This window comes from Fusarium mangiferae, assembly GCF_900044065.1.
Source record: "Fusarium mangiferae strain MRC7560 genome assembly, contig: FMAN_scaffold019, whole genome shotgun sequence".
In the NCBI taxonomy this organism is placed as follows: domain Eukaryota; kingdom Fungi; phylum Ascomycota; class Sordariomycetes; order Hypocreales; family Nectriaceae; genus Fusarium; species Fusarium mangiferae.
In genome coordinates this window covers 623,287-649,717 of record NW_024573939.1, presented here as the reverse complement: position 1 = coordinate 649,717, position 26,431 = coordinate 623,287, and the positions used below count along the sequence as shown (strand labels likewise).

At 45.8% G+C, this 26,431-nt stretch overlaps 7 protein-coding genes across 7 annotated transcripts; 2 read left to right on the top strand and 5 right to left on the bottom strand.

The window, feature by feature from the left end:
- Positions 1–1,452: 1,452 nt before the first annotated feature.
- On the bottom strand, positions 1,453–2,082 carry FMAN_15372 (uncharacterized protein; the record flags this gene model as incomplete). Its single annotated transcript, XM_041824973.1, has 1 exon — positions 1,453–2,082. One exon carries the CDS (start codon positions 2,080–2,082, stop codon positions 1,453–1,455), a length of 630 nt encoding a protein of 209 aa, XP_041690400.1.
- Positions 2,083–5,714: 3,632 nt separating this feature from the next.
- On the bottom strand, positions 5,715–10,739 carry FMAN_15371 (uncharacterized protein; the record flags this gene model as incomplete). The annotated part of the gene is given in 3 exon segments (XM_041824972.1): positions 5,715–8,006; positions 8,026–9,613; positions 9,667–10,739. 3 exon segments carry the CDS (start codon positions 10,737–10,739, stop codon positions 5,715–5,717), a joined length of 4,953 nt encoding a protein of 1,650 aa, XP_041690399.1.
- A 773-nt stretch (positions 10,740–11,512) lies between these two features.
- FMAN_15370 (uncharacterized protein) lies at positions 11,513–12,987 on the top strand (the record flags this gene model as incomplete). The annotated part of the gene is made up of 2 exons (XM_041824971.1): positions 11,513–12,101; positions 12,173–12,987. 2 exons carry the CDS (start codon positions 11,513–11,515, stop codon positions 12,985–12,987), a joined length of 1,404 nt encoding a protein of 467 aa, XP_041690398.1.
- A 3,712-nt stretch (positions 12,988–16,699) lies between these two features.
- Positions 16,700–18,007, bottom strand: FMAN_15369 (uncharacterized protein; the record flags this gene model as incomplete). Its single annotated transcript, XM_041824970.1, has 1 exon — positions 16,700–18,007. The coding sequence occupies one exon, from the start codon at positions 18,005–18,007 to the stop codon at positions 16,700–16,702; it is 1,308 nt and encodes a 435-aa protein (XP_041690397.1).
- A 1,055-nt stretch (positions 18,008–19,062) lies between these two features.
- On the bottom strand, positions 19,063–20,069 carry FMAN_15368 (uncharacterized protein; the record flags this gene model as incomplete). The annotated part of the gene is made up of 2 exons (XM_041824969.1): positions 19,063–19,987; positions 20,047–20,069. 2 exons carry the CDS (start codon positions 20,067–20,069, stop codon positions 19,063–19,065), a joined length of 948 nt encoding a protein of 315 aa, XP_041690396.1.
- Positions 20,070–22,590: 2,521 nt separating this feature from the next.
- On the top strand, positions 22,591–23,973 carry FMAN_15367 (uncharacterized protein; the record flags this gene model as incomplete). The annotated part of the gene is made up of 2 exons (XM_041824968.1): positions 22,591–23,194; positions 23,237–23,973. The coding sequence occupies 2 exons, from the start codon at positions 22,591–22,593 to the stop codon at positions 23,971–23,973; spliced, it is 1,341 nt and encodes a 446-aa protein (XP_041690395.1).
- A 142-nt stretch (positions 23,974–24,115) lies between these two features.
- FMAN_15366 (uncharacterized protein) lies at positions 24,116–26,193 on the bottom strand (the record flags this gene model as incomplete). The annotated part of the gene is made up of 4 exons (XM_041824966.1): positions 24,116–24,646; positions 24,709–25,699; positions 25,784–25,857; positions 25,888–26,193. 4 exons carry the CDS (start codon positions 26,191–26,193, stop codon positions 24,116–24,118), a joined length of 1,902 nt encoding a protein of 633 aa, XP_041690394.1.
- Positions 26,194–26,431: the final 238 nt, after the last annotated feature.

Below are 26,431 nucleotides of genomic sequence, written 5' to 3'. Positions count from 1 at the left end.
CGACCTTCCTATCAGGAGCACCGTGACCCGGAAACCCTAGCCCGGGATCACCTTTGTGAATCTGCGGAACCTGAAGACCCCCGCCAACACCTTTGTCGATCGGAGCTCCTGCTTACGGAGGCCCATGAGACCGCAGCTCATTATCACTGGATTTCGAATCCAACAGCTAAGCATCCGAAGCGCCCTAGTCCAGACTTCATTATATGGATACGCAGAAAAACACTCAAGAGAAGGAATAAACAAACTACCAATACCACCGCCGATGTCCTTTGGTGCAAAGTCTTGAGGGATCTTTGTGAACGGAACTGGAGATGTGAGAGTGAATGATAGGATGTTTGAAGTCAAGCCTGTCGGCGATCAAGATGACGCAGAACGATATGGCAAGAAGATTCGATATTTGTAAGGAGAAGCAGAAGGTAAAGAGGAAAGGAAACCAAAAGAAGAAATGGAAGAAGAGAAGGAGACAGAGCAAGAAAGACTGGCAGTCACGAGGCCTTAACTTTGGGTGCTCACCTCCCATACCGGCATGAAAGCATGACAGTTTAACTATGTTAAGCTCACAGAATACAAGCTAAAGTCACAAAGCAGCCCTAATACCTGAAATAATAAAGTATGTTGCTCTGGAGATGACAGAACTCACATACCTAGCCCGCAAGGAGTCCGGGACTTGAAACAGTTAACGACAGTCAAGCAGCCACAAGATAGAGTCAAGCGCCTCTTCCCTTGCCATTTTCTATAAAGTCGTACAGCAAAATGAATATCTCGCACTCCGCTTCCCTTACAATGACTGACGCCGTGCTTTTTTGCGCCGGCAGGGACGCATACCCAATCAGCCACGCAACCATCTCCGGGAATCACCATCCTCTAGTGTTATCGAAATCATACTGAGCTGAATTCCGAACAGGGAGATGCTAGGCGCTGAGCTCCAAGAAAAACAGATACTATGAGGCAAGGTGGGGAGTATTACTCTTGAGGTTGAAAGACTCCAGTATCTGGGAGAAGAACAGCGACCTTGTTATGCATTCCTTTGGGTTATCGCTTACTACTACCGCGCACGAGGTCTCGAAACTTTATCCTAATCCAGCAGCTATCGCGGCGCTGTAGCCGATATTTTTGACTGCAATTCGTATTCTCCGCTTTCCTCTTGCGGCTGAGTCTCGCTCAGACCCAATAGCCTTTCACGGTCTATGACCGACTGCGACACTCTGGGCCCCTCAACAGGTTGAAGTAAAATAATCCATTAAACAGAAAATAAACCTTCTATTTCCCACATTCTGAGCTCCGAAATCTAAAAATGCTTCGCTGACGATATGCTTTTCTATGACCCTCCCGACCCTCCCGACCCTCCTCTCCCATGTTCATGCAATCTTGAGTCTCCTACGGCTTAGATCCTACCCGCCCTGGTTATTTTGCCATTGGATATGTCGGGTTGCTGAGCTGCTGAAAAGGAAATCATCCCTGCTTCTTGGAAAACTTAGTGCGCTTTGTCTGGGGTTGATTCAGCTCATCATCGCCGTCATAGTCGCCATTCCTTCGCTTTCCTAAGACCTTCCACTTTGTTGCTGGATCATTCATTTTGTCGATGATGCCGTGAGCGTTAAACTTCTTCTCTACTCCAATCGAACCTTCTTCATGTCCGTGGTCAGGTCGAATCAGCTCGTCCTCGTCGTCATTCCTGCGTTTTCTGGAGTGCAGACCTCGTTCACGATGATTGTTGGTATCAACGACAAGTATCGGAATATTCAGGTTGCGCTCAGCCCGTCTGTCAAGAAGGCTTTGCGACTCTCCTCGAGGGCTAAATTCCTCAGAGCGGAAAGGAAAGGCGCGAAGCTCGTGGAGAAGATCCTGCCATAGCGAGACCACGTTAGGCTGGTCGAACTTGTTCAAGTGCTGGATTTGGGTGATGCTGTTCTGGAAGGATTGGGAGATCTTTTGGACGGGGTTCAGTTGATCAAGAAGCTCTTGCATTTGTTCTGCGCACGAGTTGAGCTGATGGCGGATCCGGTCTTTCTTGTCCATGACGGAGAAGGTTTCAAAGGATGCAGAAAGGCGAACTTCGGGTGTTTTGTCGAGGTTATCCATTGGTGGAGTCTGTCTGTGAGTTCTCTGAGTCAACTCCGACGGGTGGTGAGCTGAGTTGAGTTGAAAGACAGACGTAAAGCTGAACAAAGTCCGGTGGGAAGCAAGCTCATCTTATTCTGAAATTGAAGAGTATCGTGACTAAACAGCTCTTTGTCTGTAACCCCACTGACCAGGGCGGTGAAGTTGAGAGTTGGGTCGATTTATGATATGTGACATGTGGGTTACGCAAAGAATGTTTGCCTGTGAAGAGCCCAGCTGCAGGGTCAGCCTTCGTCACCACGTAGAAAAGCATCCCATGTTTCTGTTCGGAGTCTCATTCGTCCTTCAGACCCCTGACTCCGCGTGACCTGAAGCTGTGAGGTCAGTGCCAAGAAGGCTGTGTGAATTATTGATTTCAAGGCAATTGTTGAGCAAATCACCAGCTTCCGATCTTTCTCAGCAGTAGTATTACTAGAGACACCAGAGTAACCTTTAGTGCGGATGACCTTGTCCCGATCGTTTCTTCGGGTAGTCAGTAACTGCGTAGACGATGTAAACTGACCACCAGAGGCTAAGGATTCCGAGATTGCTTCGACGTTGAAGAACCCAGCCTCTGCTTTCGGCGGGGGGGGTTGTCTCAAAAAGGGAAGTGGCTTGATCATAGAACTCAGTTTAACTTGTATGCATTCCTTTCTTAAAGTGATCTATAATTTACACAATTATTATTTACCGCCGTTGACGCCAACAATAGGACTGGCAACCGGGCGGCTGAAACCATGTTGTTTCATCACGCAAACCTCTTGTGAGTGCAGCAGATGTACTGTGTATTCCCTCCAAAGACATGCCGAGGCTTATATCATAGAGTTCAGTCGTCCAATTGTTTCAAGGCTGTCACGTACCAGCTCCACCTTCGCTCATGAAGCTTTCAAACCCCATCAGATGATGGTAGACTTGACATGTTGGGAAACCATTTCCGGGAGCCATTATTTAGACACCACGGCTTTGTGCCAGTCACAAAGGAATTCACTCCAATAGCGTTCAGAAACTGTTCAACTTCGTGATCGATTCTCTTCACACATAATATGAGGATATCTCGAGGCCGCTTTCATCAACTCCAGCTATATCAGCATCGATAAGATCAGCGACTACTCAGACCAGCTCCACGGCTGTCGGTCTTTCGCAGCGCCAAGTGCCAAATACAACGGTCGCGCATCTCACGACAATTATTTAGTCCACCTGTCATGTGATTTAGTAGTCGAGACCAGCATTAAGGCGACGAGCAGCTGTTCCCTGCATCAAAGCCCGCGAGGGAACAGGTATATACAAGACTTCCAGCCAACAAGCTCATTGATACAGAATGAAGCATAGCGACTTCTCTGCCCCTACAGTAGGCTTCATCAACTTCGCGAAGAACAACTTGCATCCCTCTCAAAGTACAGTAAAGCTCAAACTCTCTGCCTGAGAGATCAAAGTCGAAATAGAAACTATGCGACATTTAAGAGCCATCACGAACATGAATGATAGCCATTTCGCCGGCCGGACTACGAGACAAATAGTGTCGTTACTACTATTCACTCGTTTCCTAGTCAGAGTTGCTAAGTGCCAGCCGAGCGTAGGCGATTAATGGAGTAACCATGCTTCTGGCCGGTAATCTAAGCATGTGTGATCGCTGGCTACTGGTAAGCGGAGCGTTTGAATGATGCAAGCGCGTATGGCGGAGGATGCCAAGACTTATGTCGAGAATAAAGCGCGATCTTGCTCCCGCGAGTTGGATAAACCGGAAGACGAGGGTATTCACCGGGAGAAAGGTTGGCCAGAACTGCCGAGGGCCTGAGCATAGGAGATACTTACTTGTTTGCCCTGGGGGCTGAAGCCTCTTTTGAACCATCAAACTTATCACAGTGCCCTGTAGAGAGCCTGTTGAGCTGGTTGGACACTAAACGATGGTTTCGGACCATCTGTAAGAGATTTTGGGATAATATAAGCCGGTTTCGCGTCTTCTCCTTATATAGGTCATCCTCGCTTACGAATAGTAATGCTGAAACAATGAATTAAGATATAGATTAAAGTCTCGAGGTGGGAATATCGATACCAACGTCAAAGCAAAAGAAACACCTGCTGGGCCACCATCGGCGCTGGGGTGGCACCTCCTACCAACACATCTGGGGCTGATACTCTCACTCGCACGCTGCAAAACACCCACTTTGGCTTAAACTGCGGTAGCTGGCGGGAAAGTATTTGCTGTTCGTCTACATTAGAGTTCTTGCTCTGCAGCGCCAAATTAGCTACAACTGTATTATAGTGCCGTAAGCAAAACTACGAATTATTGCATACCTCACGCTTGGCCTCTTCGACCAGATAGTCAAGTTCGTGACTAATCTAGCACAATTTATTACGAGGCGCAATGACCGTCCACAAAGACTTCTTAGCATCAGGCTCGTTCGCCACACTTAGCCACGCTGAGCTACAAGGCAGTCCCTCAGGTCTGATGCAAACATCTTGATCAAGAAACTAGTTGACCTTTCGGGGTAGTTGGAGGGTATTTTATCTGACTTGCCCGATATAATCTTGGAATTTACTCCTCCATTCCTGAATTTCTTGGCAAGCGAGGTTTTCAGGTGCCTCTCGGCGGACATCCAAGCTCTACAGTTCCGGCTTGGTCAGGTTTGCGACGCACTTCTACGTCTCTGGGGACTATTAATAGCGGAAAGCCACGTGCTTACATGTCGAGAGAGACTGGCTGCAAATTGTTTCTTAGGTGTACGTATGATGCTCAGGGATCCCTTCGCGGGTAGCTGCTAAGGCTGGGATAGCATACACCCTTGGAGAAACAATTTTATTAGAGGATTTGTACTCCGCATCAACCATGATGGGGTCTATACTACCAGCCGTAACATTTTCCTCTTCTTTCATGGATAGCTTTAGTGCATCATCGGCGAAATTTTCTTCCAGAACTACAGCAGTCCAGTAGCGCGCGTTTTGCCAGTAATCATGAAGACGCATGCCGGTTGGTGCAGGAATACCACCGGGCTGTCTTCTGAGAATTCCTTGGATTTTGGATGATTTATACCTAGAAAGGGAAGGTTGAGGTGGGATCGAAACGGTTTCAGATCGCTGAAGATCCTCCTTATATTCTCTCGAATTTCAAATCTTATAGTAAGATAAGGGTAAGTAAAAGATAAAGTAAAATGATAATTCCACCAGGTCTATAAATAGAGCTGGATGTCAGTATGCATACGACCTGGAATGATATTATAGAAAAGCTACCTATTGACTCCCTGAGGCCAATTTTAGATATTGGTTTCTTAGTAGGCACCTAGCAAACACTGCTTAAAAGCCTTTAAACAAGCTATCTTAATAAGCACTAAAATACTTATTTTATTAAGTTAGTTTATATATATAGTTTTATATTAATATCTTATAATATTATTAGTTTTAGTGCTATAAATAGAATTTATTTATATATAGTTATAATAGTAAAAAGTGCTACTTTAAGAGCTATAAGAAAATAGCTATATACAGTAATTTTATTAATATAAAGTAGTTATTTTTCTTAATTATAAAGTTTTAATAATTATAAAATATATTAAACTTAAAGACTTATATATAATATTTAAGAAATAAATAAATAAAATAAAAGAAGTTTACTTTTATTAATTAAAGTCTAATATAATAATTCCCTGGTGATGAATTTTTATTGCAAGAAAATTACTACTATACTCTATCCTATAAATATAATACTCCTCAGGAATTACTAGTAGCTTTTGTCCATTGCATGAGATCCACCTAGAAGTAAGCTCAATCCTCTTATCACAGGTCAAACCTAACCCGCCTATCGATCCTAGTTGGGAAGTCTGCTGTTCGAATTGGTAGGTCTCTAAAGTGTCAATACGCCCCAGTACATAGAGAATTTGGTCATCTTTTGAGAATGAAATGGCATTAGCCTCGTAGGATACCTCGAAGGTTGGAAGCTGAAGGTCGCTCGATGTATTCCACACATAAACCTGTTTTTTATACCCATATAATTGATCTACCAACCAAGCAAGAATCTGCCCACTTGAAGAAAAGCAAGGTTCCGAGGGAAACACGATGCCACTATTTTGAAGAAGACATCTGGGTTGGTCGCTCATTGTACAGCTCCAAATGCTGTTTCCAGTATTGTATACCAACAAAGATTCGTCTGGTGAAAACACTAGCGATTTGACCTCGTCATTAGTTCGGACCTCGCGCGTTGTAGAGGGGTCTGCCAGTGTCCAGATACTTATGGTAGTACCATAGGATATAGCAAAATACGTCGAGCTTGGCGAGAGAGCAATTGCACTGATTGTGTGGTTTCCGGGCTCCTTGAAGTCAAAGCATAAGCTGGCTGTCGAACCCAACTCGACGACCTTAACTGTATCCTTGAAGCTAACAGCAGCCATTCTTCCATCGGTCATCGATACATTAACACCCTGTGGACGGTGAGATAGATTCCAAAGGCCAAATTTCAATACTGCTGTTCTATGCGCCCTTATGGAACTGAAGTAGAGGTCTCCCATTGGTAGCTTGACGACGCGTGAATGTTTGATTTGTGTGTTCTCTATTCCTTCCAAGAACCAAATATATGCAACCTCATCCTGGTGGAGGATAAAAGCTTCCTTGTCATTGGAAGCATCACGTAGTTGAGTGAATGACCACCTGTTATCTTCCCATAAGCTGTCCACTGTCAAGCATCTCTCAAGTATGGCATCCGGGAGACGCCAAACCTTTAGACTTCGCTCGCCTACACTTGACGTTATCATGAACCGACCACTAGGAGATATGGCAACCCTCTTTATGGGGTAACCATCATCTAAACGTCGGGGATCTGGTTGCTTCGGAACTCGAATAACATAATTCAGAGCTTCAAGGTCCAAGTACCTGAGTTTGTAGTCGGTCTTCGTCAAAATAGTCGTGTAATCCGGTAAGATTGCCATGGCGTTAGCCACGAAGGCCTTAGGAAGCCGGAGATGCTCGCAGGTCCCAGATGGAAATTTGAGAACAGTCAAAGTTGAAAGGTTGCTGTCTGAAATAAAAAGTCGACATCCATCTAACGAGAAGGCAAGGCTTCTCGCATAGACCGCCAAGTCCTGGATGCAAGTACCAGTGTTTACCTCGATGACTCGAACCCTGTATTGATGGTGTCCTGGAAACCACGCTACAACAGACAGGGCGAGAAGAGAACCATCAGGCGACAAGGCCATGCTAGGGACTGTTGAGTCTGGAAATTCCCAAGTTCGAAATGTCTGATCTCTTTGAGTGAATCCCCATGTAAAGACCTCGGACTTGATAAAATCGTGATTGAAATCATCGTGTGACACGCGTACCACAGAGGCTATTCCAGAAGAACAGATCGCAGCATAGTCATACCTTTCAGTTGTCGCGAATGGTGAAAATCCAAACGGACTTTCTGTCTCAATTGCTCGGTCGATGCGTACGACCTGACCGAATCTTGTGACAGCGAGAAGAGAATTCCCATCACTGGACCATGTCAGAGCTAGCAACTGGGTATGTGTGTTGAATTGTGCAAGAAGAGTCCCGGCTCCTGTATCGCGAATCCATATTGAAGGCACCTCCGTGTCCCAAGTGGCGCCAGCCATAGCTAGTTCCTGCCCATCATGTGATAAGGAAATAGAAGAAATGCGTGACAAGTCTTCGACTTCTTTTAAACAAGCACCCCAATGGTGTTCCAGGTTGCGAATAACTTTAAATCCAGGATGGCGGGTCTCCCAGAAGCTCCGCCGAATAAGGCTTTCCGCAGGACTGAATAGAAGGGCTGCGCCATAGGTCTGCAGTGGGTTCTCTTGGATGGTATTACCATGTCGGAGGATAAATCGACTGGCATCTTTCAAGAATGGAATAAGGAAACCCATGGACTCGCATGGATCCCGCTGCACATCTGTCAGTAACTTGTCCTGGTATAATAGCTGATAAGTTGATAATTACCATTATTAGAGAGGCACAAAGCTCTCCAACAGCCCTAGATGCAAATGGGAGCCGATTGAGAATTGACAGACATTCGATCCAATGGAGAAAATGACTTTTCAGGATCTGTATCAGACATTCATATGAGTGGTCTCGCTTGTTTCCTCTTTGCAGGTGATGCCACCAATACGAAGATGCATACTGGAGGCTTTTGGGAATGTGGCTATCAATTGTATGAGCATCGATGCTCTCCCTTGATATTCCAGGATCATTGAAGTCGCAAATATCCTTCCTCAGAGTTTGTAAGAGTGACATACATCCCTCAGCTACATGGTCATGTGATTCCATCTCATCGGCATGGAACCATGATCTTTTCAGTGGGTGTTTCCTCAGTAGAAAATCGCCGAATGATTTATGCACTGCCTTGACAGGCTTTTGGTTGTCGTCTGAGATCTCCAGCACCGCACGACAGCACTTGAGCAGGCCTCGAGTTGTACCCAAATCAACCCTTGAAATAGAAGCAATGGCCTCTATTGACAGTGGTTCAACAGCAAGAACAACTGTGCCCAGAACAGTTCGTAGATCGCTCTTTTCTTCATCGGTAAGCAACCCGGAGGTTCCATCTTTCTTGTTGCGGTCTAAGTTTTCAAAAACCGTTGTGTACAGGCCTTCAAGTTGTGACATACCAGCTGTACTGGGGCTCTGGTCGATCCACCATTGCAGACGTTTCTCTGAAGTACACATATCCTTTCCTTCGTCGAGAAACCTTAGGAAAGTTGCAGCATAGATGAAAAGAGGAGAAGGGTTGATTGAGCGTTGCAATATCACCTCGAATTGTTCATCCGTTGGCCAAGCATGCTTGATTTCTGTCTCCTTTCTGATCTCTTCGAAGCCAAGTCTCAGAATCGACCTGATATCTGAGATATTGTCATTGCGAAATGTGGTGGCCAGTTGCAGTGATTCATGTAATTGATTTTCGATTGCTTTTCGAACCAAACTTTCGTCACGACTAGTAACCACAAGGCGAAATCGCAAGTTTTTCGAGTCCCTCAGACTGCAGAGTAGTTTGATAATCTTACTGGCCTCAATCAGATTGGTGCATTCATCGAGTGCATCGACGATGATGACTTTGGTGGAGGGGATGATGCCTATTGCCGACAGTGGAACTTTAATAAGCACCTTGAACTGCTCATCCAGACGCATCGTCTTTATATCTGGATTCTTGGACGCTGTAACGGACTTTCTCAAAAATGGTTCATAACGGGGAATGGTGGACATGAGCTGGCTCGCGATAGTCGGAAACACACGAGACACATCGTTCCTGTTGGAATCTCCACGCTTGAAGAAGTATCCAGCGGCGATTTGACTAGTTTCTGTCAATTTCCTGGCAATTGTTCGCGCCAAAGTCGATTTCCCGGTCCCAGCGTGACTATAGATCCATAGCAACGCTTTCTCGCTGTCATTGATCCAATCGTGTATGTATTGTAATGCGCGGGTTTGGGTCCCTGCTTGACACACAGGACTTGAATGAACATCCTGGCTATCGAAACGTGCGTTTCCCGAAGTGACCAAATTGATTGGAGGCTGAGCAATGTTTTCAATTTCCCGACTGCAATCATGGTCAATTATCTGCGTTAAAAACATGGCAAGGTAGAATGGTACCTGAATCTGTCGGCAAGAGCTTGCCCTATGTCGTCCGGCATCTGATCATTGAGCAGACTGTCAAGGGCCAACCTCAATGACTCTCGCGGGATGTCCATGGTCTTACTAGCTGCAACGTCCAGCTTGGGAATTCTCTCAGCTAGACGATTGAGGCTGGACTCGTCCAATTCCTCGAAAGCTGAGGGTATGTTCCTCAAAAGTTCCATGTCCTCCTGCTCTTCTACATCCCCACTTAGCTTCGACCTCTTGAACTTCGACCTCTCGAATTTTGGCTTCTTCAATTTCGACCTCTTGAAGTGCAAACAAAGCGAGTAGCAATAAGCAAGCCCCTTGGTGATGTCGATCACCATTTCGTCTCCCTGCGACAACGTCCCAGCCTCTTCCTTGTATAGTAGCGGATGGGCGATCTTATTGTACATATGCGCAGGAAGGCTTGTGACTTGGATCTCGAACATAACACCGTTGTATGGGCTAAGCCTGTTACCAGCTGCATATTTGGATGAGATATGATAGTTCATGCACTCATAGGCTCCAAACCACGGCTGCCAAAGGTGACCGACTTTGCGGTTTGCATCGAATCGGTTTGGTTCCTTCTCTTGGTTAAAGCTGCCAGCGACAAATTGAGACACATCCTTGAGATGATCAAGGTATTCAACAATGATACGAATACCAACGAGATCGTGCAGATCTCCAAGGATGTCGTGGAGACTTTTGTACATCCCTAGGTTCTCCTTGGCTCTGTGTATCTCGCGTCGCTGCAATGACTTTGAGATGGATGTCCGCGATTTGACTCGATGTTCGACTGTAACTGGGATTGGGACGCGGCGATTGCTCAGCTCAACTTTGCAGGCTTTTGCCAGCTTGTCGGACATCCTCTGGTAATCACTCTCCAGTTTGGGCCAAATCTGTTCCAGAAAGATTTCTTTGACGTTTTGACCTGTATATCCATTCCTACTACTGCTCTCTTCGACAAGATGAAGAATTCGTGCTCGCAAGGGCATGGACTGGTTTGGATCTCCCGTCGTTGAGGGGTCCCGCCCGCTTGATGAATCGGTCACGACTCGGCCGTCCATTCTTGGCATATAGGCTGTAAGAGACCAGAGAGTGTCCGTAGCAATCGTAACGAAGCCTAGGCTTCAAAAGCTAATGACTATACGTAAACAAGGTCAGGACTGAGAAAGAAAGGACTGAGAAAGAACTTGAGGCGATGAAGAGACTGGGCATGTATTTGGGAAAGTTGGACAAAGGCTCGGTTCAATTTTTTTAGCTGCAGTAATGACCACTCTTTCTGGAGTCTAGAGTGGGGATGTTCGGATACATAGCTCTACTTCGTAGGCCGACATTTTCTGAGAATTAGGCTTTATGGTATGTGCATAAGCAATTGGCCGGGTACTCAAAAGTACCGCTGCTGCCTGTAGTCGTGAGTGGCAGCAGAGACAGATCAGCCGGGCGAGAATAAAGTACTATTACTCTGAAATACATGGTGATACTCCAGTATTTCGCCTGCTAAGAGAGTATACAGTATAATAAAGTATACGAGCTCGATGTATCGGGTCGGTCACTGCACGAATCTGGCCTGCATTCATTTTTACACTTGTCGGCTTATCATTGGGTTTCAAGCATAGACGGCACATGCAGAGATCTTTATTGGTGTTGGCATGCAGTTGCCGGTCAACTTTGTTGGCTCACAGCCTGGTCTGCTGCAAGCTTACCCCACCACTCGTGCATATTCCAGGCAGAAATGCAAGCCACAAAACAGGCTCTGCGCTTAAATTACAATCATATCCATGGCATGGTCGAAGCAACAATGCACTTAGTCTCACCTTCGTCAACAGATACCATCCCGATGACGACAAAACTCTCTTATATAGATCATGTTCGTAAACGAACACAAACAAACCCTTGCCTGAAACCTTTAGTCGACTACCTTGTCAAAGAGCCTCGTTTTAGGAGTAGGGTGCACATACTCGACATCCACACCTCCCCATCCTCGGTGTTCCAAGCAGTTGAAATCCCAGAGGAAGAGATCTCTCGTATCTGTCAGCATAGTCCCCTTGTCTGCACTCGAATAGTCTTGGTCGAGAATATCAACTCTCGTCTTATGAGTCGAATCGGCGAGGCACTTGATATCGACCCGTTATTTTTTGCTTGTCATGTCATTACAGATTTTAAAGACATCGAAAAAGCACCCCTGCCGCCATCTCTAACAACTCTACCATCTATTGCTGCTAAGAAAGGATATTTAAACATCCACTTCCAACAGGTGCTAGATCTGGGAAGTTCAGCTACCTTCGGAAACGTGGCTTATTCTTTAAAAAGTGATTCTAATACTCCTCGAAATGTCAGGCGTCTACCTTCACTTTTTGGAAGACAGCTTGGTCTTGGTAGAGTCTGTTGCTCCATGCTCGTCCAGCGGCTAAAGAGCACGTCAATCTGTAAGTCAATTCCGAGCTATTCCCTTTCATTTTCTTTTTTAATTTTTCTTGGTTCTGACACTTTTCTGAAGGCCTGCTCTTGGTTGACATTCCGATCACTCGTGTCCAAGCTGAATATCAGAAAACCTTTCCAGCAACGCGCCTTCATGGGGGAATCGAGGACTTCGAACAGTCAGCCTCCTCCAGCGCTCTCTCCTATCAATCAGCTGATAAATATTGGAATAACACTTCAATGCTTAGTTGTTTATTCCATTATTTTGGAAGCAACCATTCAATGTTTCGCGATGTGCCAGTAACAATCTTGGGCCTAGCATACTACCCCGTCCGCATCATTCTTAATGAATGGAATGTATATACCAGTTTAGTCAGCCGGTATTCTAAGTATTATGAATATTCTATAAGTGACATCGCTTATAGGCTTCATAATGATGATATCATCGACCTCCAGAGGTGGCGTCGACGAAGCCAGCAAAGTCAACACAAGTTAACAGCACTTGTAGACTTCATCAACTTCCACCTTGAGGAAGAACCCAAGCAGAAGCGTTGGACTCTGGTTCTCCAAGATATCCGCTATTTGCAGCGACAAATAGAAATCTACAGCATGTCTCTAGAACAGATGCTTGCAGTAGCAACTTCAATGGTTCAAATTCTTGATTCAAGGAGATCGATTGTAGAGGCTCTGCATATTAAACGTCTAACGTATGTCGCCTTGGTTTTTATACCACTTTCATGGGTGGCAAGCCTCTTTAGTATGGGCGAAGGATTCTTACCGGGGCAGGAATTCTTTTGGATATATTTTTGTATAAGCCTTCCTTTAGTTGTTTTTGTCTTGTTACTATCTGCCGCTCCATATCAGAAGCTGCCGAAATTATACAAAAGGAAATAACAATCTACAATACTAATATACTGTTTGGGATTAACCTCGTTATTTTATTATAATACTCCTACGTGTACATAAAGCGAAGTGGCACTGAGGCGCCTGCATCATCGGGACGATGGTTTAGAGTCTATGCAACCGGATCGTCTAGCCGTCACTACACTTTTTTAGTGCAATAATATTGATCAACTCAGCAAAGATTATTCCCCTTCATGATGATGAAATCAAAGGTTTTACCCAATCCATCCCGGGTGGGTTAGGCCTCAAGGCATTGGTCCAGGATACAATTATTCTGTATTCCGCTGCTTTGGAAACACCTAGGGGCTGTAGTTCTGTTTTTGCTACGTAGATCTGAGACTGGAAGAGTAAATGGCTTGTGGCTTTGATGTGATCTCTTGAGATGGTGCTCCAGGTCTTGCGTAGCCCCCTAAACCATTTCTTTGTAGTTGTCGACGAATTCGCAAGTTACTATACGAGGTGGCCTTGATAAGTAAGTTCATGAGGTTAATAAACCTCCGAAAGACTTAGAACCTGCAGATCTGTATTGTTGACTTATGCTTTTCGGGAATCTATACAACCTGTACGGACCCCCGAGACTTGAAATCCACGTACCGTGACTCATGTATCTGAGTTCCATCTAGTCCCGAACCTTCGAGCAAGTTATCAGAGTGTCATACTTTGAGTCACCAGGGGACTGAATTCAGACAAGCAGAGCCACATTTGCATAAAGGAATTTTGAACAGCAGCGACTCTAGATCTTCTCCCGCAGGTGTAAAGATATCCTTGAACACAATCTAGACACTCAAGCTCACCTTGCAGCCGCCGCACTATGTATAGTCAGTCTTGAAGCAGCGCTATACGAATGATTATGTCAATTTGTCCATCGTACCAATGCTGAACCGCGGCGAAAGTGTTTAGTGTCCCTTTTAAGGTTCTTCTTGAGCAACGGCGAAATGTCGGTGCTGACTCATTGAGGCGACGCAAAGACTTACAGGAGATCCAGATCGTGAGCCAATTGTCATGAGATCAGAATCACGGAATTCAATGGGCAGATTTGAAGTGCAACATCACCGACTGAAATACCACCCCAGAAATAGTCTTCTTACTCGCCAGGGTCAACAGATTGTCACGGCCGGACGCTTCCTTCGAGGGTAATATTTAGTGGTTCGCCTGCAATTTCCATTGTCATGTAGTGTAGAAAGGCCCGCTCTTTGTGCCTCCTGTTGTTTATCTGCTGCGTGATCTGGAATGCGAAACTCGGAACTTCGAGCCTATGAGCTGCGCTGAATCACACCTATAGGTCACTTTCTTAACGTTCAACAGGCCTACTACAGTCTAGATAACGGCTTCATCACACTGGGCACCAGTAACATGGTCACCGAATATATATATCCTTTCAATGCTCACCTCCAGAGTGGCCATTCAGGACTTTTCTATTGTAATCTCTAATGATTCGATGTTGCCTCCGATGCAGCTTCTCTCTCTTCCGGATTCACAATACCGCTTTGCTGAGCTCAACTTGTAATTGCAACCACATGTGAGATTTGGTAATACCACCACGATCATGGTCCATTCTTGCATGAATCTCTTCGTGAACCTCGGAAGCGCATTTCAAGATAGCACGGCGGACTGCACCTGACACTCATAGCCCGCCAATTATGCGATACAGGCCGTCCCATCCTCTCAAGTCAGAATAATGTATCTGATAACTGTAGCCTGGTCTTTGAAGTCCATGTCTGTGAAATTCGTGTCCCTAGCGTCCTTGCCACCAAAATCTGAGTTCCTCGAGTCCGTATCATGGAAGCCTGGTCCCATGGCTTCGAGTTCATCTCAAGGAAACCGAAGTTCTAACTGATGTGCTGTCGTGATCTTTGGCATGATACACGGTAGGCTCTTTAAATTAAGCTGATACATGGGGCCGACATCTCAACCCACCTAGCATTTAACCATCTCTTCAACAGGCATAATCGATGCATGGAGCAGTGACTATTGAAAAGGTTGAGCGAAAGATATATCAATACTTGACTATTATATTGATTGAATGATCTCGAAGTATACTTCGAGGCCATAAATGCGTATACACTGAGCCCGGATCGAAACAGATATATGTATAGTCGTTAAGGTCGAGTTGAAGTTAAGAGTTGCATGGCCGAGGCATAACTGGTAAGTGCTTTTTTTAAGGAATAAGGCCAGGCAGAACCTCCCATAGGATATCCCAAAACCCCTTACCCGCGATCTTACAAATGTGGCTTACATATCAATGCCATGTTGCACACCAAGCATTGGGACAGGGGCATCGTGATATCCGCAACAACTTTCTTAGAAGATAAGTTGTGAATAAGGTCTTTTGAATCGGATTGCCTGGTACATCAGCAAAAGCAATCATGCAGTCATGCAATCATGCAATTAAGTGCGTCAAAACACGAATTTGGCTGACTTTAATTTGAGCACAGGCCACAAGCCCTGTTGACCATCGTTGTGCGCCCAGGCTCAGATCTCATCTGATATCTTAAGATGTCTTCGTATCTTATCGCACGTGCATCACTCAGATAAAGCTTATCTTAGCGCGATTTGCTTATCTTGACCTCACGCTTGTAGGGAGCACCATCTTAAGATTCGCGATCCTCTTCGATTAGTCGGATTAAATCCATTGCGCAATTCGCTCGATCCATTTAACCACCAACTTCCTTTTAAGACCACTTCAATCAAAAGCTAACCAGGGCTGGCATTCTCTTATGTAACCGTAAGTTTATGAATGCATATTAATTTACGCTGGTTCATTTTTGCTAAATATATTTTATGCGGGATGCATAGAAGTAAGGGAAGGGAAGAGTTTGGTCATTAAAGAATGATGAGAGGGTCACGTAGGGTAACCTCTTGACGACAGGGAAGGAAAATTGTCATACGCTAACCACCAACCAAGTGCAAACAACCAAGTCATACTGCCGGCTTCTTTGAATTTCAGTAATAGTAATGATTCCTTGATTTCAAGTCTAATCCAGACATACATCAACATCTTTATACAGCAAGTTGAGATGAACCGCCAGCTTGAGCATATTCATTACAACGCCCTCATAAACACGTCGATCTGACGACATAATATTGCAACTTGGACGCCAATACCTTCATCTTGAAGGCTTATGACAGTGGTTCGCTGGTGGTTATTGATATACATCAATACTGAGCAGTAGAGTTTCCCTGTTTCTCAAGAGCATGAGTGGCTTAAAAACACTAGCAAATGCCAAGGTGGCGCTTTTAGGTATGCTAACATTTACTTATGTACTCTTGTTTCCTGGCATGCACTTAAGCTCAACCATATGCTGCCAAGAGCGTCAGCTTGTATTCGATTGACTTGTCCAACCCGAAATCGCTAAACGTATAAAAGGTCAGATCCTTCAATGGATTCATGAATCAAAGTAAACCATATCAAAGGGCCAATCCGTTCCGACTTTTCGCAATCTCGCCGAGTCTCAGTTCCCGTTACTTTACTCCAACTCATGTAAACGTGGAGGCCTTGCTTTTGTAACTTTATGTCACAACGTTGTCTTCCTGACTATGTTGTTCAGCTTGTAGATTGATAAGATCAGAACTCATGCCTGTTGTCGTGTTTACTGCACGGCTTGGAAAGCCATATCGAAACGTACTGAAATTTGTGAGGTCCAAGTTGCAAGTAGGGGGTGTCGGCTCGGTGTTGTTCTGGGCAGTGGGAACCGACCTCTTCTCATCCTGGAACAGAGAACACACCGCAGATAATTACATGCCGATTCTCTCCAGCCTCTATTATGTACAGGAACGGTCTGTCGAATACTATGACCTCCTCGTTGACCATCATAGAGCGTTTCCGCGCCACCATGACGACAGTTGCCGCTGTCGCTTCAGCCCCTTCCTCGTCAACCTTGATGGAGGCCTCATGGCTGATGGCCGTGACCTCCGCGGGTCCCGACCCCATTTCAGGATAGTTGCCTTTGATCGGGAACCCAAGACCTGCCAGCTCATCCATCAGCGAGGCCTTGCTTCTGGTTTCGAACTTAGGAAATCCAAATTTAGTCAATTTCCTTCTCCGGAACGAAGGACCTTCTGACTTGGTCGTGGATAACTGCTCCAGGAGTGAACTTATTGTAATTTCAGGATTGGGAAGCCATGCGACCAAGGCCGCCGGTGAAGAGTCTGATTCCGTGGCATATGGAACTCGGACAGCGGTATAATTGCTGCTGGATGCTGTTTCAACATACTCCTTATAAAGAAACATCATCTCTGCTGCTCGTATGCTCCCATTCTCCAGGTGGAAGGGATGCTCTAATACTGTGTTTTCCCGATTGAACTTGGTCTTCCATGTACCTCTGAAAGCTGTAGCGTTTGCGAGAACGACATGGCATTTACGCAAGGCACGCGAGCTAAGAAAATCCGTGATTCGGCCTAGCGTGTTTTGGGATATCCAGGAATTAATATCCTTTACCGAATCGGCAAGGGTTGGAAATTGCCACGACTGAGCTTGGAATGCCTCTAGATACTTCTTGTATTTAGTCGCAATATCGACTGATTGGTCGACAAAGACAGCGTTGGCCAGTGATATAATATCCTGTTTAGCCAGAGGTGCTAGGTCTGCGTATAGAGCTGAGACATGTGCCTCCAAACCTTCAACTACGCCGAGCTTCTGCTGTAATTGTGATTGGCGATGGGTGTCTGCAGCCCCAGCTAGCATAGCGACGGCTATGAGGACTGAGACTGGCGATAGAACCGTTGCCTCGACTTGATCAACGTGCTGGAAGCCAGCGACGCGCTGCAATAAGCTCCACCCTATGTTTTTAGTGGTTTGGGAGATTGAGGAACAAGGGACCAGTCCATCTTTTTCCTGATACCTCTGCTCCACTAGCTGCTGCGTATGCTTGCCCGGTGCTGAGGATGGACCTGATAGTTGGTGCGGTATTTGTTGAAGGCGTGGGGCTGGAACAGGTATATCCGAAGATAATGCGGTCTCACTGACAGAATCTTGCCCAGCGAGGCGCTTTGAGCGACGAGGTGAATCCATAGCGAGGCTAAGATGTTGAATTGTGGTAGCAGTAGATATGAAAGTTTAATCAATTGGAAGTTGAGACAAAGGTTCTTCGGGTTGTTCCCTTCGCGTTACGAAAGCCCCCGCATTAAGTCACGAGTCGGCTCGGCCCGCTGCTAAAGTTTGAGGTTAACCTATATTCGAAGATGAACCCCTTAGAGAAGAGAATCATAACACAGGGACGATTATTGCTGACCACCGATAATGAACCATTGACCCACGGACCGTGAATTTTTAGACGGGCATCTTTTGAACCGAACCCCACTGCAGCTGAACAGAAATCCCTCTGCTATTCCACCATAACTATTGGTAGAAATCTCGATATATCCAAGACTTCGCGCAACCTATCCAAATATAATCCTGACTTCGAGCCGTATATGTGAAATGCTCTCTTTTCTTCTTACTAATTACGATGGTAGTTGAGAATTCCCCACAAGCCTATCTATGAGGGAACAACGCAGAGTTGTCTCAATAGTACGTAGTTCCTGGCATGGAGACTATTGAATGGCATCCAAGCCATAGGTCCCCGAGAGAGGCCTTCTTGCCAGGGAATAGGAAGGGGTAATCCCTAGGATGTTGCTGGGTGACCTCTCCAGCAGCAGGAACTAGAGTGACTATGCTGTTATCGGTTTCTCGGTCTCAATGCTCAGACAATTTCCAGGGACGAACCAATCTTTTGCTAGACCGCCGGTCCGAAGCTTCTTGGTCACCCACGGCTTGGATTTATTGATGATGGCGTCTATGGACTATAGGGCCGCCAAGGTACAAGATGTTGGTCGCTATATCACCTGAGCTGTGTCAGCGAGCGCTATACCATATGCCGAGAGGACTGGTAATTAGCGATATATGTTAAGTTTACTAATGAACAATAAAGCACCAATGACGTAGACATGCTGGATGCCTGCTCTGCCGAGTCAGGCCAAGTGATGTGAGGTGATGTTATGGCCTCGTGCCTCAGCCAATACTCCGATCAACTTGGCCGGGGCTTGTTTTCCTTGTTGAGTTAAGTGGTCTATCTCTTTCTCTAAGCTTTAATGATCGTAAAGCCGTGAAGGGGGCTCTGCAAGTCTGTACAATAACCTCCCTATAAGCGCTTTCGATAAGATGCCATGTTTTTCCAGAAGCTTCTCAAATTCCTCAAACCTCCAAAGTTTCTCAACCTCACAGGCACTAAACTCTACAACCATATATCTTAGTTGTTCCGGCACAAGGTCTTCGAAAGTATATCGCACTAGCTCTACCGTACTTTTATGGTCCACACCCTTTATACGCAAATCTGTTAACTCATCATAAAGTTTTCTCTGAGATACTTCTGAAAGTCTTTCAATTCCATAGCGGTCGGCCAGCGTAAAGACTTTGGCATGGTGCACCAAGGGGTTTGCCTGGTCTTTGAGTGAGATATCGGCATCAATAGTCTCAGGTTGTATTTCCCAAGAACGGAGAAATTTACCCCATAGTAACGACTTTTCAACACTTGTCTTTTTCTCCTGCCCTATTGCTGAAATAGGACTCAAAGCTCTAGGCACCCAGGATATATATGGCCAAGACATTTCGGTCAAATCTGACCCAGAACCGAACTCTTCTTCTGGTTCTTCTGGTTCTGGATCTTGTGGTTCTTGCTCTTCTCGTTCCGGTTCTTCGGGCTCTGTTAATACTTCTGCTTCAGCGGGTTTATCAGCAGTATCTGATTTATGGTCCCCCAGACCCGAAGTCCTTTGATCGGGTGGGAGTGGTTCTGGAGTGTCGTAGTCTCCTTTATAAACAAACTGCCAGAAACTGTTGAAGACTATCTCGTCTACATCCTCCCATTTGACACAACGTTCTCGCGATTCTTGGAACTTGCCATTCACCATGGCATCGAGAGCTGGTGACTGATGTGCGACAAGGGCTGAGTGAATAGTGTATTCTGTTTGGAGAGGGCCGATCAGAAATCTGAACGGTTTTGACGTCGCGACCCTAACGATGTTGATCAGCATCATGGTGGTGATTCTGCTATTTGTAGGTTGGATACTTACGCCTTCTTTGATATGCGCTCCATTCTTGGAATGACAGTTATACCAGGAATCTATACCCAAGAATTGCGCAATTTTCAGACTGATTGTATTGTCTTCAAGGAAAATTGGGAAACTTCTCAGTTCGGAGTCATTCACTCAGTGCGAGTTCCCCTCAGTTAGGCTCAAACACTTGTCAGTTGTTCATTGGTCCACCCACACTGCGTATCTAAGTAGTCACCATCCTGCATGCAGCGGTGATAAGAAAACCTTCAGATCTTGTATCTTCATCATGATTGAGCCTTGAGAATCTCCATATCTCCAGTTTCTCCTTTATATAAGCGGGAGACTTAAATATTGACAAACGGACTAACATTCGGGTGACTTGAATTCTATAATGGTCGAGTTCGATTTTGGATTGGTGTTCGGTCACGCAGGACAACACTCGGCAGCAGTGTATCAAGCTCTGAAAGCTCTGATTCTGGCTTGTCAGTTTCTATCGCAAGCTATATTCTCTCGGCTGAATTAAGCTCTCAGCCACAGGTCTCAGCGGCAAATAATACAGCAATGTGACAGTCAGCCCGATGTCACTATAGGGAGTCGGACATCGAGACGATGGGTGCAAGGTCCGAAGAAATATGAACCGACACATTTACCGCTACTAGCTTGTGACTGGGCAGAACAAGATGAGCTTCTTTTAACCAAGGGTCAGGGTAGGATCCGACTCAAACTGGAAGAAGATGCTCACACATTATAAGCTTGATGCTAAGGTGGACGTAGCCGCCATACCTCTCTGCTGTTGGTTGCTTCTATTGCTGCCTAGTGTGAATGATGGTTTTGATGTAGTTCGATCAACCATCATCCAGAAGACCGCCGTGTAGACTCCATATGTGATAATGATCCAGCTTGACTCTGGTATTATAAGAGCTTGTAGAAGTCACAAGTCCCCAGAGGATCGACTGATACGAGGTAGTTGGCCTCGCATGTCGTTTCTGTAACGGAGAAATGTTGAAGCAAGGTGCTGAATGTACTATGGCCTTGAAATCTGCTATCGGAGTTTGTTAATTGAGGCTGCTCTATAGCCAATTAGGCCCCATCCCCTTCCGGAAGCTTTTATATGAGATTCTAATCGGTACCGGCGAATGTACCTGGTGGTCTGTGAGATCGAAGCGAGATCGCGGCTTTATCACCATGAAGATAAAGGCTGTGATTTCTGTAATGGTTAACTGATTGGGCTAAGACGAGGCCAAGAGGGGATCTTATGATATGTTAACAATAGAATGGCTGAGCGTGAGTATCTTGAGATGCTGAAATCGCGCCAAGAAAAGCTTAGTCAGAGTGATCTAAGGTGTAAATCTTCTGACATTTCTCCTTTTGACCCATGACCTTGGGCGGCCGCGAGCACCTTGGCTTCCAGATTCCACTTGGGCAACCGCAGTACTGGCCCTTCGTCTAGTCTACGGAGAAAACCGTTAGTAGTATGCTATTTTTATTATATTTCGCATTTCTATCCTTGATAAGCCCGTGAGCGCCCAAGTAATCGTCAGTAACGTCATGTCATCAGCTACAATCAGTCCTCACTGCCTCGGTATTGGACGGGTAGTGTTAATCTCGGAAGCATATCACAGTTGGTTCATGTCAAATATGGATAGAACAGACATCTGGTTCATTTACTGCATCAAGAGCGGTCTCCAGATCATCCATTATTCGATTGCTGAGTCGTCTCCTAAGCCGTACCGTCGAAGCCGTAATCGCTCTTTGTGGCGCCACGGCAATTTCCATTGGAGAGCACACAACATCCTCCAACCCTTCAAAGGACAAAGTCTGGGTGCTTGCGTTAGAGCGGACTACAGGTAAGGAGAGCCACTGAAATGTAAATGCCGTGGTAGGATGCAAATAAGAAGCTTGGCGAATAGAAATGCGCCGATAAACTGAATTCTGATGTCAACTTCTCTGCTCTAAGAACATTTTATCTGGACTGCTTTTACAGAGTCAGATAAATGGCACTATTGCTAACTGTGATAGGCATTTTAAATCAAATGGGATTACGAGAGTATAGGGTTGGGTTTAGTAAGACACAAAAGTCATTAGTGGGGAACCGTTACTGGCATATTCAGCTGCAACCAATAGTCTAGAGTTATTTAGTGCCCAAGTCAGAGGCTGACTCGTATGTGGCCGTGCATTAATGAGGTGAATTATGAGATTTAATCTACAGGTATACCTTTACTTTTATAAATTTGTTTGCCTAAACATTTAATCGCCTCTCTCCACTATCTGTTATCTGCCAGTCTTCTTGTACATTGTTATGTACCATTTAGTTATGCATAAAAGCGGTAGTCATCTCTGTAACCGCTGTGTCAACTGTGATTTGAGGTTTTTATTGGCTCAAGACGCGCCATCACCGTCTCAAGGCACGGCATGATTGGCGGATAAATATAGATTCTGATATCTGACAGGTTAGCTACACTTAAATGGGGAGGACTTTTTTTCCCAGGACGAAGCTCGACTTTCTTCTTTGCTTCCTGCCATTACTACCATTTTACCCATCCCTACTTCATCCTCGCAAACATGTCAAATACTCGCGTTACAATCGACCCCAATGGTGACACTCTAGTCATCCTTGCAACCAAGCAGGACCCTCCTCCCTCCAAAGAACCCACCGAACCTGCTGGCACCACTGAATCGCCGACATTCATTGAGAAACATTTTCTCTGCTCTCAGAAGCACCTGACACTTGCATCGCGTCGAGCTTCTAAGCTGTTCTTAAGTCCCTTCAAAGAAGCTTCAAAACAAGACGATGGTCTTTATCATTGGAACTTTGGCGATGTTTTCGATATGGAAGCCTTTGAGGTGGTCTTGAAAATCATACACGGAAAAACCCGCGGAGTTCCTCAAGATGCTGACTTAGATTTTCTATCAAAAATCGCTTGTATTGTTGATGATCTGGAGTGCTATGATGCACTTTCCTTCTGTACCGAGAAATGGCTTTCGACATACGGTGGGTTCTTTCGTCCACTGCCGGAAAAGATGGATAAGTCACTGGCACAATTTATTCTCGTTTCTTTTGTGTTTGCGCACAAATATATCTTTCGAGATAGTACAAAACAAGCTGCTCGGTATACCTGCGAGGGCATGCCTACTTTTGATCTACCAATCCGCGCAGATATTCCAAGTACGTCGCCTTGTGCGTGATAGCTCATGCTTACAAAAATAGGGCGCATTGAAGAAAGCAGGATAGAGGCTCTCCAATACCTAGTTGGTGGACTATATCAGGTTCACGATGACCTTCTTCAGCGGAAGCTGGGATGTAGTGAAGGTTGTAGAGCTTTGCTCCTAGGATCTTTGCTCCAAGTCATGACAGCAGCCGGCCTGTACCCACGACCCGAATCTCCCTTTTACTCGCTTAGACTCAACTCGATTATCAGTTCTCTGCGCGACATGCAGCCATCGATTTATTACAGTTCGGTAACAGGGGGCTCTGCAGAAAAGCATTCGGGTACATGGCTACTGCATGAACAGCCCACATCTCAACAAGCTTCCAAGTCGAATACTGCTACTACTCAATCAACTTCAAGACCTTTTGGGTCTGCTTTCTCGGGCTCCACTACCTCCACTACAGCTCATGGTGGACTCTTTGGTGCTCCTAGAGTTGACCCCGTGCCCACAGGGTTCGGCAATTCAAATACCCCCCGAACAACCGGTGGACTTTTTGGTACAAGCACAACACCTCAGCCAACGTTTACCCCCGCAGCTCCTTCTGGAGGACTTTTTGGGGCAAGGACCGTGCCTCAAACAAGCGCTCCGCTTAGTTCAGACCCTGCTAAGAACGAAGAGTTGCCCAAGAAGCTTGTTAAACACAGCTGTTCTCTGAAGAGTTTCATCGATCCTCTGTTGCTTGTAGCAGAGAGTAAGATTCAAGGGCTAAAGTTAGATGACTTTCCTGAACCCTAGTTGGTTAAGAGACAGCTAAATGTTGTCTTGCGATAACTACTTGTAATGAGAATACTCGAGATAATATGTAACTCCGAGAACTTAGAGACAGTACGTTCGTCATTCATGATAGAATTCTCGTTTACTTCCTCTCCATTGCTGGTTAAGCACCAATTTTGTAGAACTTGTCCGCGAATTCTGCTTCCAGCAACTCAAACGCCCTAAAAACCTGCATTAATCCACATCCATTATTAAACCCGGACTGCATAGCAGCTGGATCTTTAGATGCAGATGAGCCACCAACACCGGAACCGGGCATGGACCCTTCAGACTCAGATGCAGAGGCGTTACTCTCATCCTCCCAGCTATCGGGAATCTCAGGCTTAGCCTTATCCGTTGCTAACGATTTCTCGGTCTCCTCGGGTGCTTTCTCTGGCTTCTGTACCTCAAACACATATGAAATAGACTCTTGGTCACCTTCGCTCATCTCACTCATGTTGTCATCACCATCAACATCCTCCATGGAGAAGCCGCCCCGGGAGTCAATGACGCCCTTGAGGCTGGTCACGATGGTCTTAAGTACGAGCGAAATGTCCTTGAGATGAAACCACACATCGCCCCGTTTGATGAGGTTGTCGCGCACCAGCACTTTTAAGCTACCGTGCTTGAAGAAGTCATAGAGATAGGCGTTTAGCTCAACAGTCGTATCGATTGGCCAGATGGGAGGTAAGGGATGGAAGACTCTTCTAGAAATACCCCGTCTCTGACTGTAGAACACAACTCTTTAATTGAGTCAAAGTCATCAGTGAATCCAGAAAGTGCCACAAATGGAGACCGGATGACCGGTGGAGGGTCGCTTGTTAGACTGCAACCGCGCCCTTTCTCTGGTCCAACCGGGATTTTGGTCAGTGGAAGTGTGCAGTCTGGTAGGTCATGCAAGTGTGCATTGATGTAAGAGGATACATAGTCCTTGAAAGTCAAGAGAGTTTCCCGGTTATGCCGAACGAGTAGTTGCTCCGCGGCAACTGGAAGTCGTTTGAGGAAGATATCAGATGAAGAGCTTTCGACAATTTCGAGGGCCTTTGCCTTCTGCTGAATAGGGATTCTGCTGAACAGGTGGCTGAGGACCAACATCATCTCGCGAAGCACTCTCTCGCGATCGGAGTCAATGTCCTTGCATAACTTATGAAAGTATCCACCGCGGAGCAATGAGTGAAATGCAAAGACGGCGTTCTCCGTAAAGTACAAATGACCTACAAGTCCCGCGAAGTGAATAGGCGCTCCTTTCACCGAGAGAAGGTTCTGGCGTCTCAGGTACTCAATCGAGAAGCGCAGGTGGTGCTTGACCGCCATTTCGGCATCTGGTCCTCCTAGGTATAAGCGAGTTTGTGATAAGAGAGATTTGACTGCATTGACAGCAAATTCATTGTTGTTCGTTCCACTCAAGAGCACAAATAGACGAAGGATAAGTGTGGTTGAGATTGGGAATTGCCTTTTAAGAGCAGGTAGTCGAGAGGACATGATCTCGTGCACCCGATCTCGGCTAATACCGTTAAAGACGACATTCCCAAGCAAATCGAACCCACATCTTCCAGCTCGACCGGACGCCTGGCGATAGTTCTGAGGAGACAGAAACATAGAGTCCCCGCTAAAGACAACTGTCTTGCACGGCATGTTAATGCCAAGCGCAAGGGTTCCAGTTGCAACGACTAGTCGGATGTAGCCCTTCCGGAAGAGTATCTCTACACTACATTCAAGTCAGAGACAATTCCTCTCATCCCAGCCCCAGGTCAAAGATTGAATGTGAGATAGACAAATAGATTGAACTTACATCCTACGGTAGTGGAGGTTCATACCGGCGTGATGAACACCCAATCCACGTCGAAGGGCATCGATCAGCCACGGCTAGACTTTCTTCGGATTAAGTCGAAGCACCAAATCGTCGAGGTCTTTCTGCTGCATCTTTCTGGTGTCTGCGAAGCTGAAGTGGTCTAAGGGGGCCTCGGGGTCAAAACTCTCCCAAGGGCTGGTCTCAACACTCCCTTCCTCGCGGGCGATCTTAAGTTTTGATGGATTCCGCTCCCCACTTTCCGAGCGTTTGGAGAATCGAATCTCTCGATTATTTCCTTTCTGCCGTTGCCACCGTTCAAAGTCCTGGAGTTTCTTCTTCCAGGTAGTGTCACTTCCCTTGAACGCCTTTTCGGCGTCGGTCAATTTAGAGAAGATGCCTCGGACAGCCATTTCGCACTCGGAGCGGTCGTAGTTAAAAATAAGAGCTGGCAAGTTGTCCTATGGGTGAAGCTCACATGCCAAAGTAAACAGCCTATCAATCTTCAAAATTGGATTTTGTGGCCTTTTCATGGAGCTCCATCATTCAATGGTCTACTTCTAATACAATCTACCTTCTAAAATGGACCCAAGTTCTAAATACGGCAGTACTAACATGATTCTAGCTTCAACCGTCAAGGCGTTAGTCTGT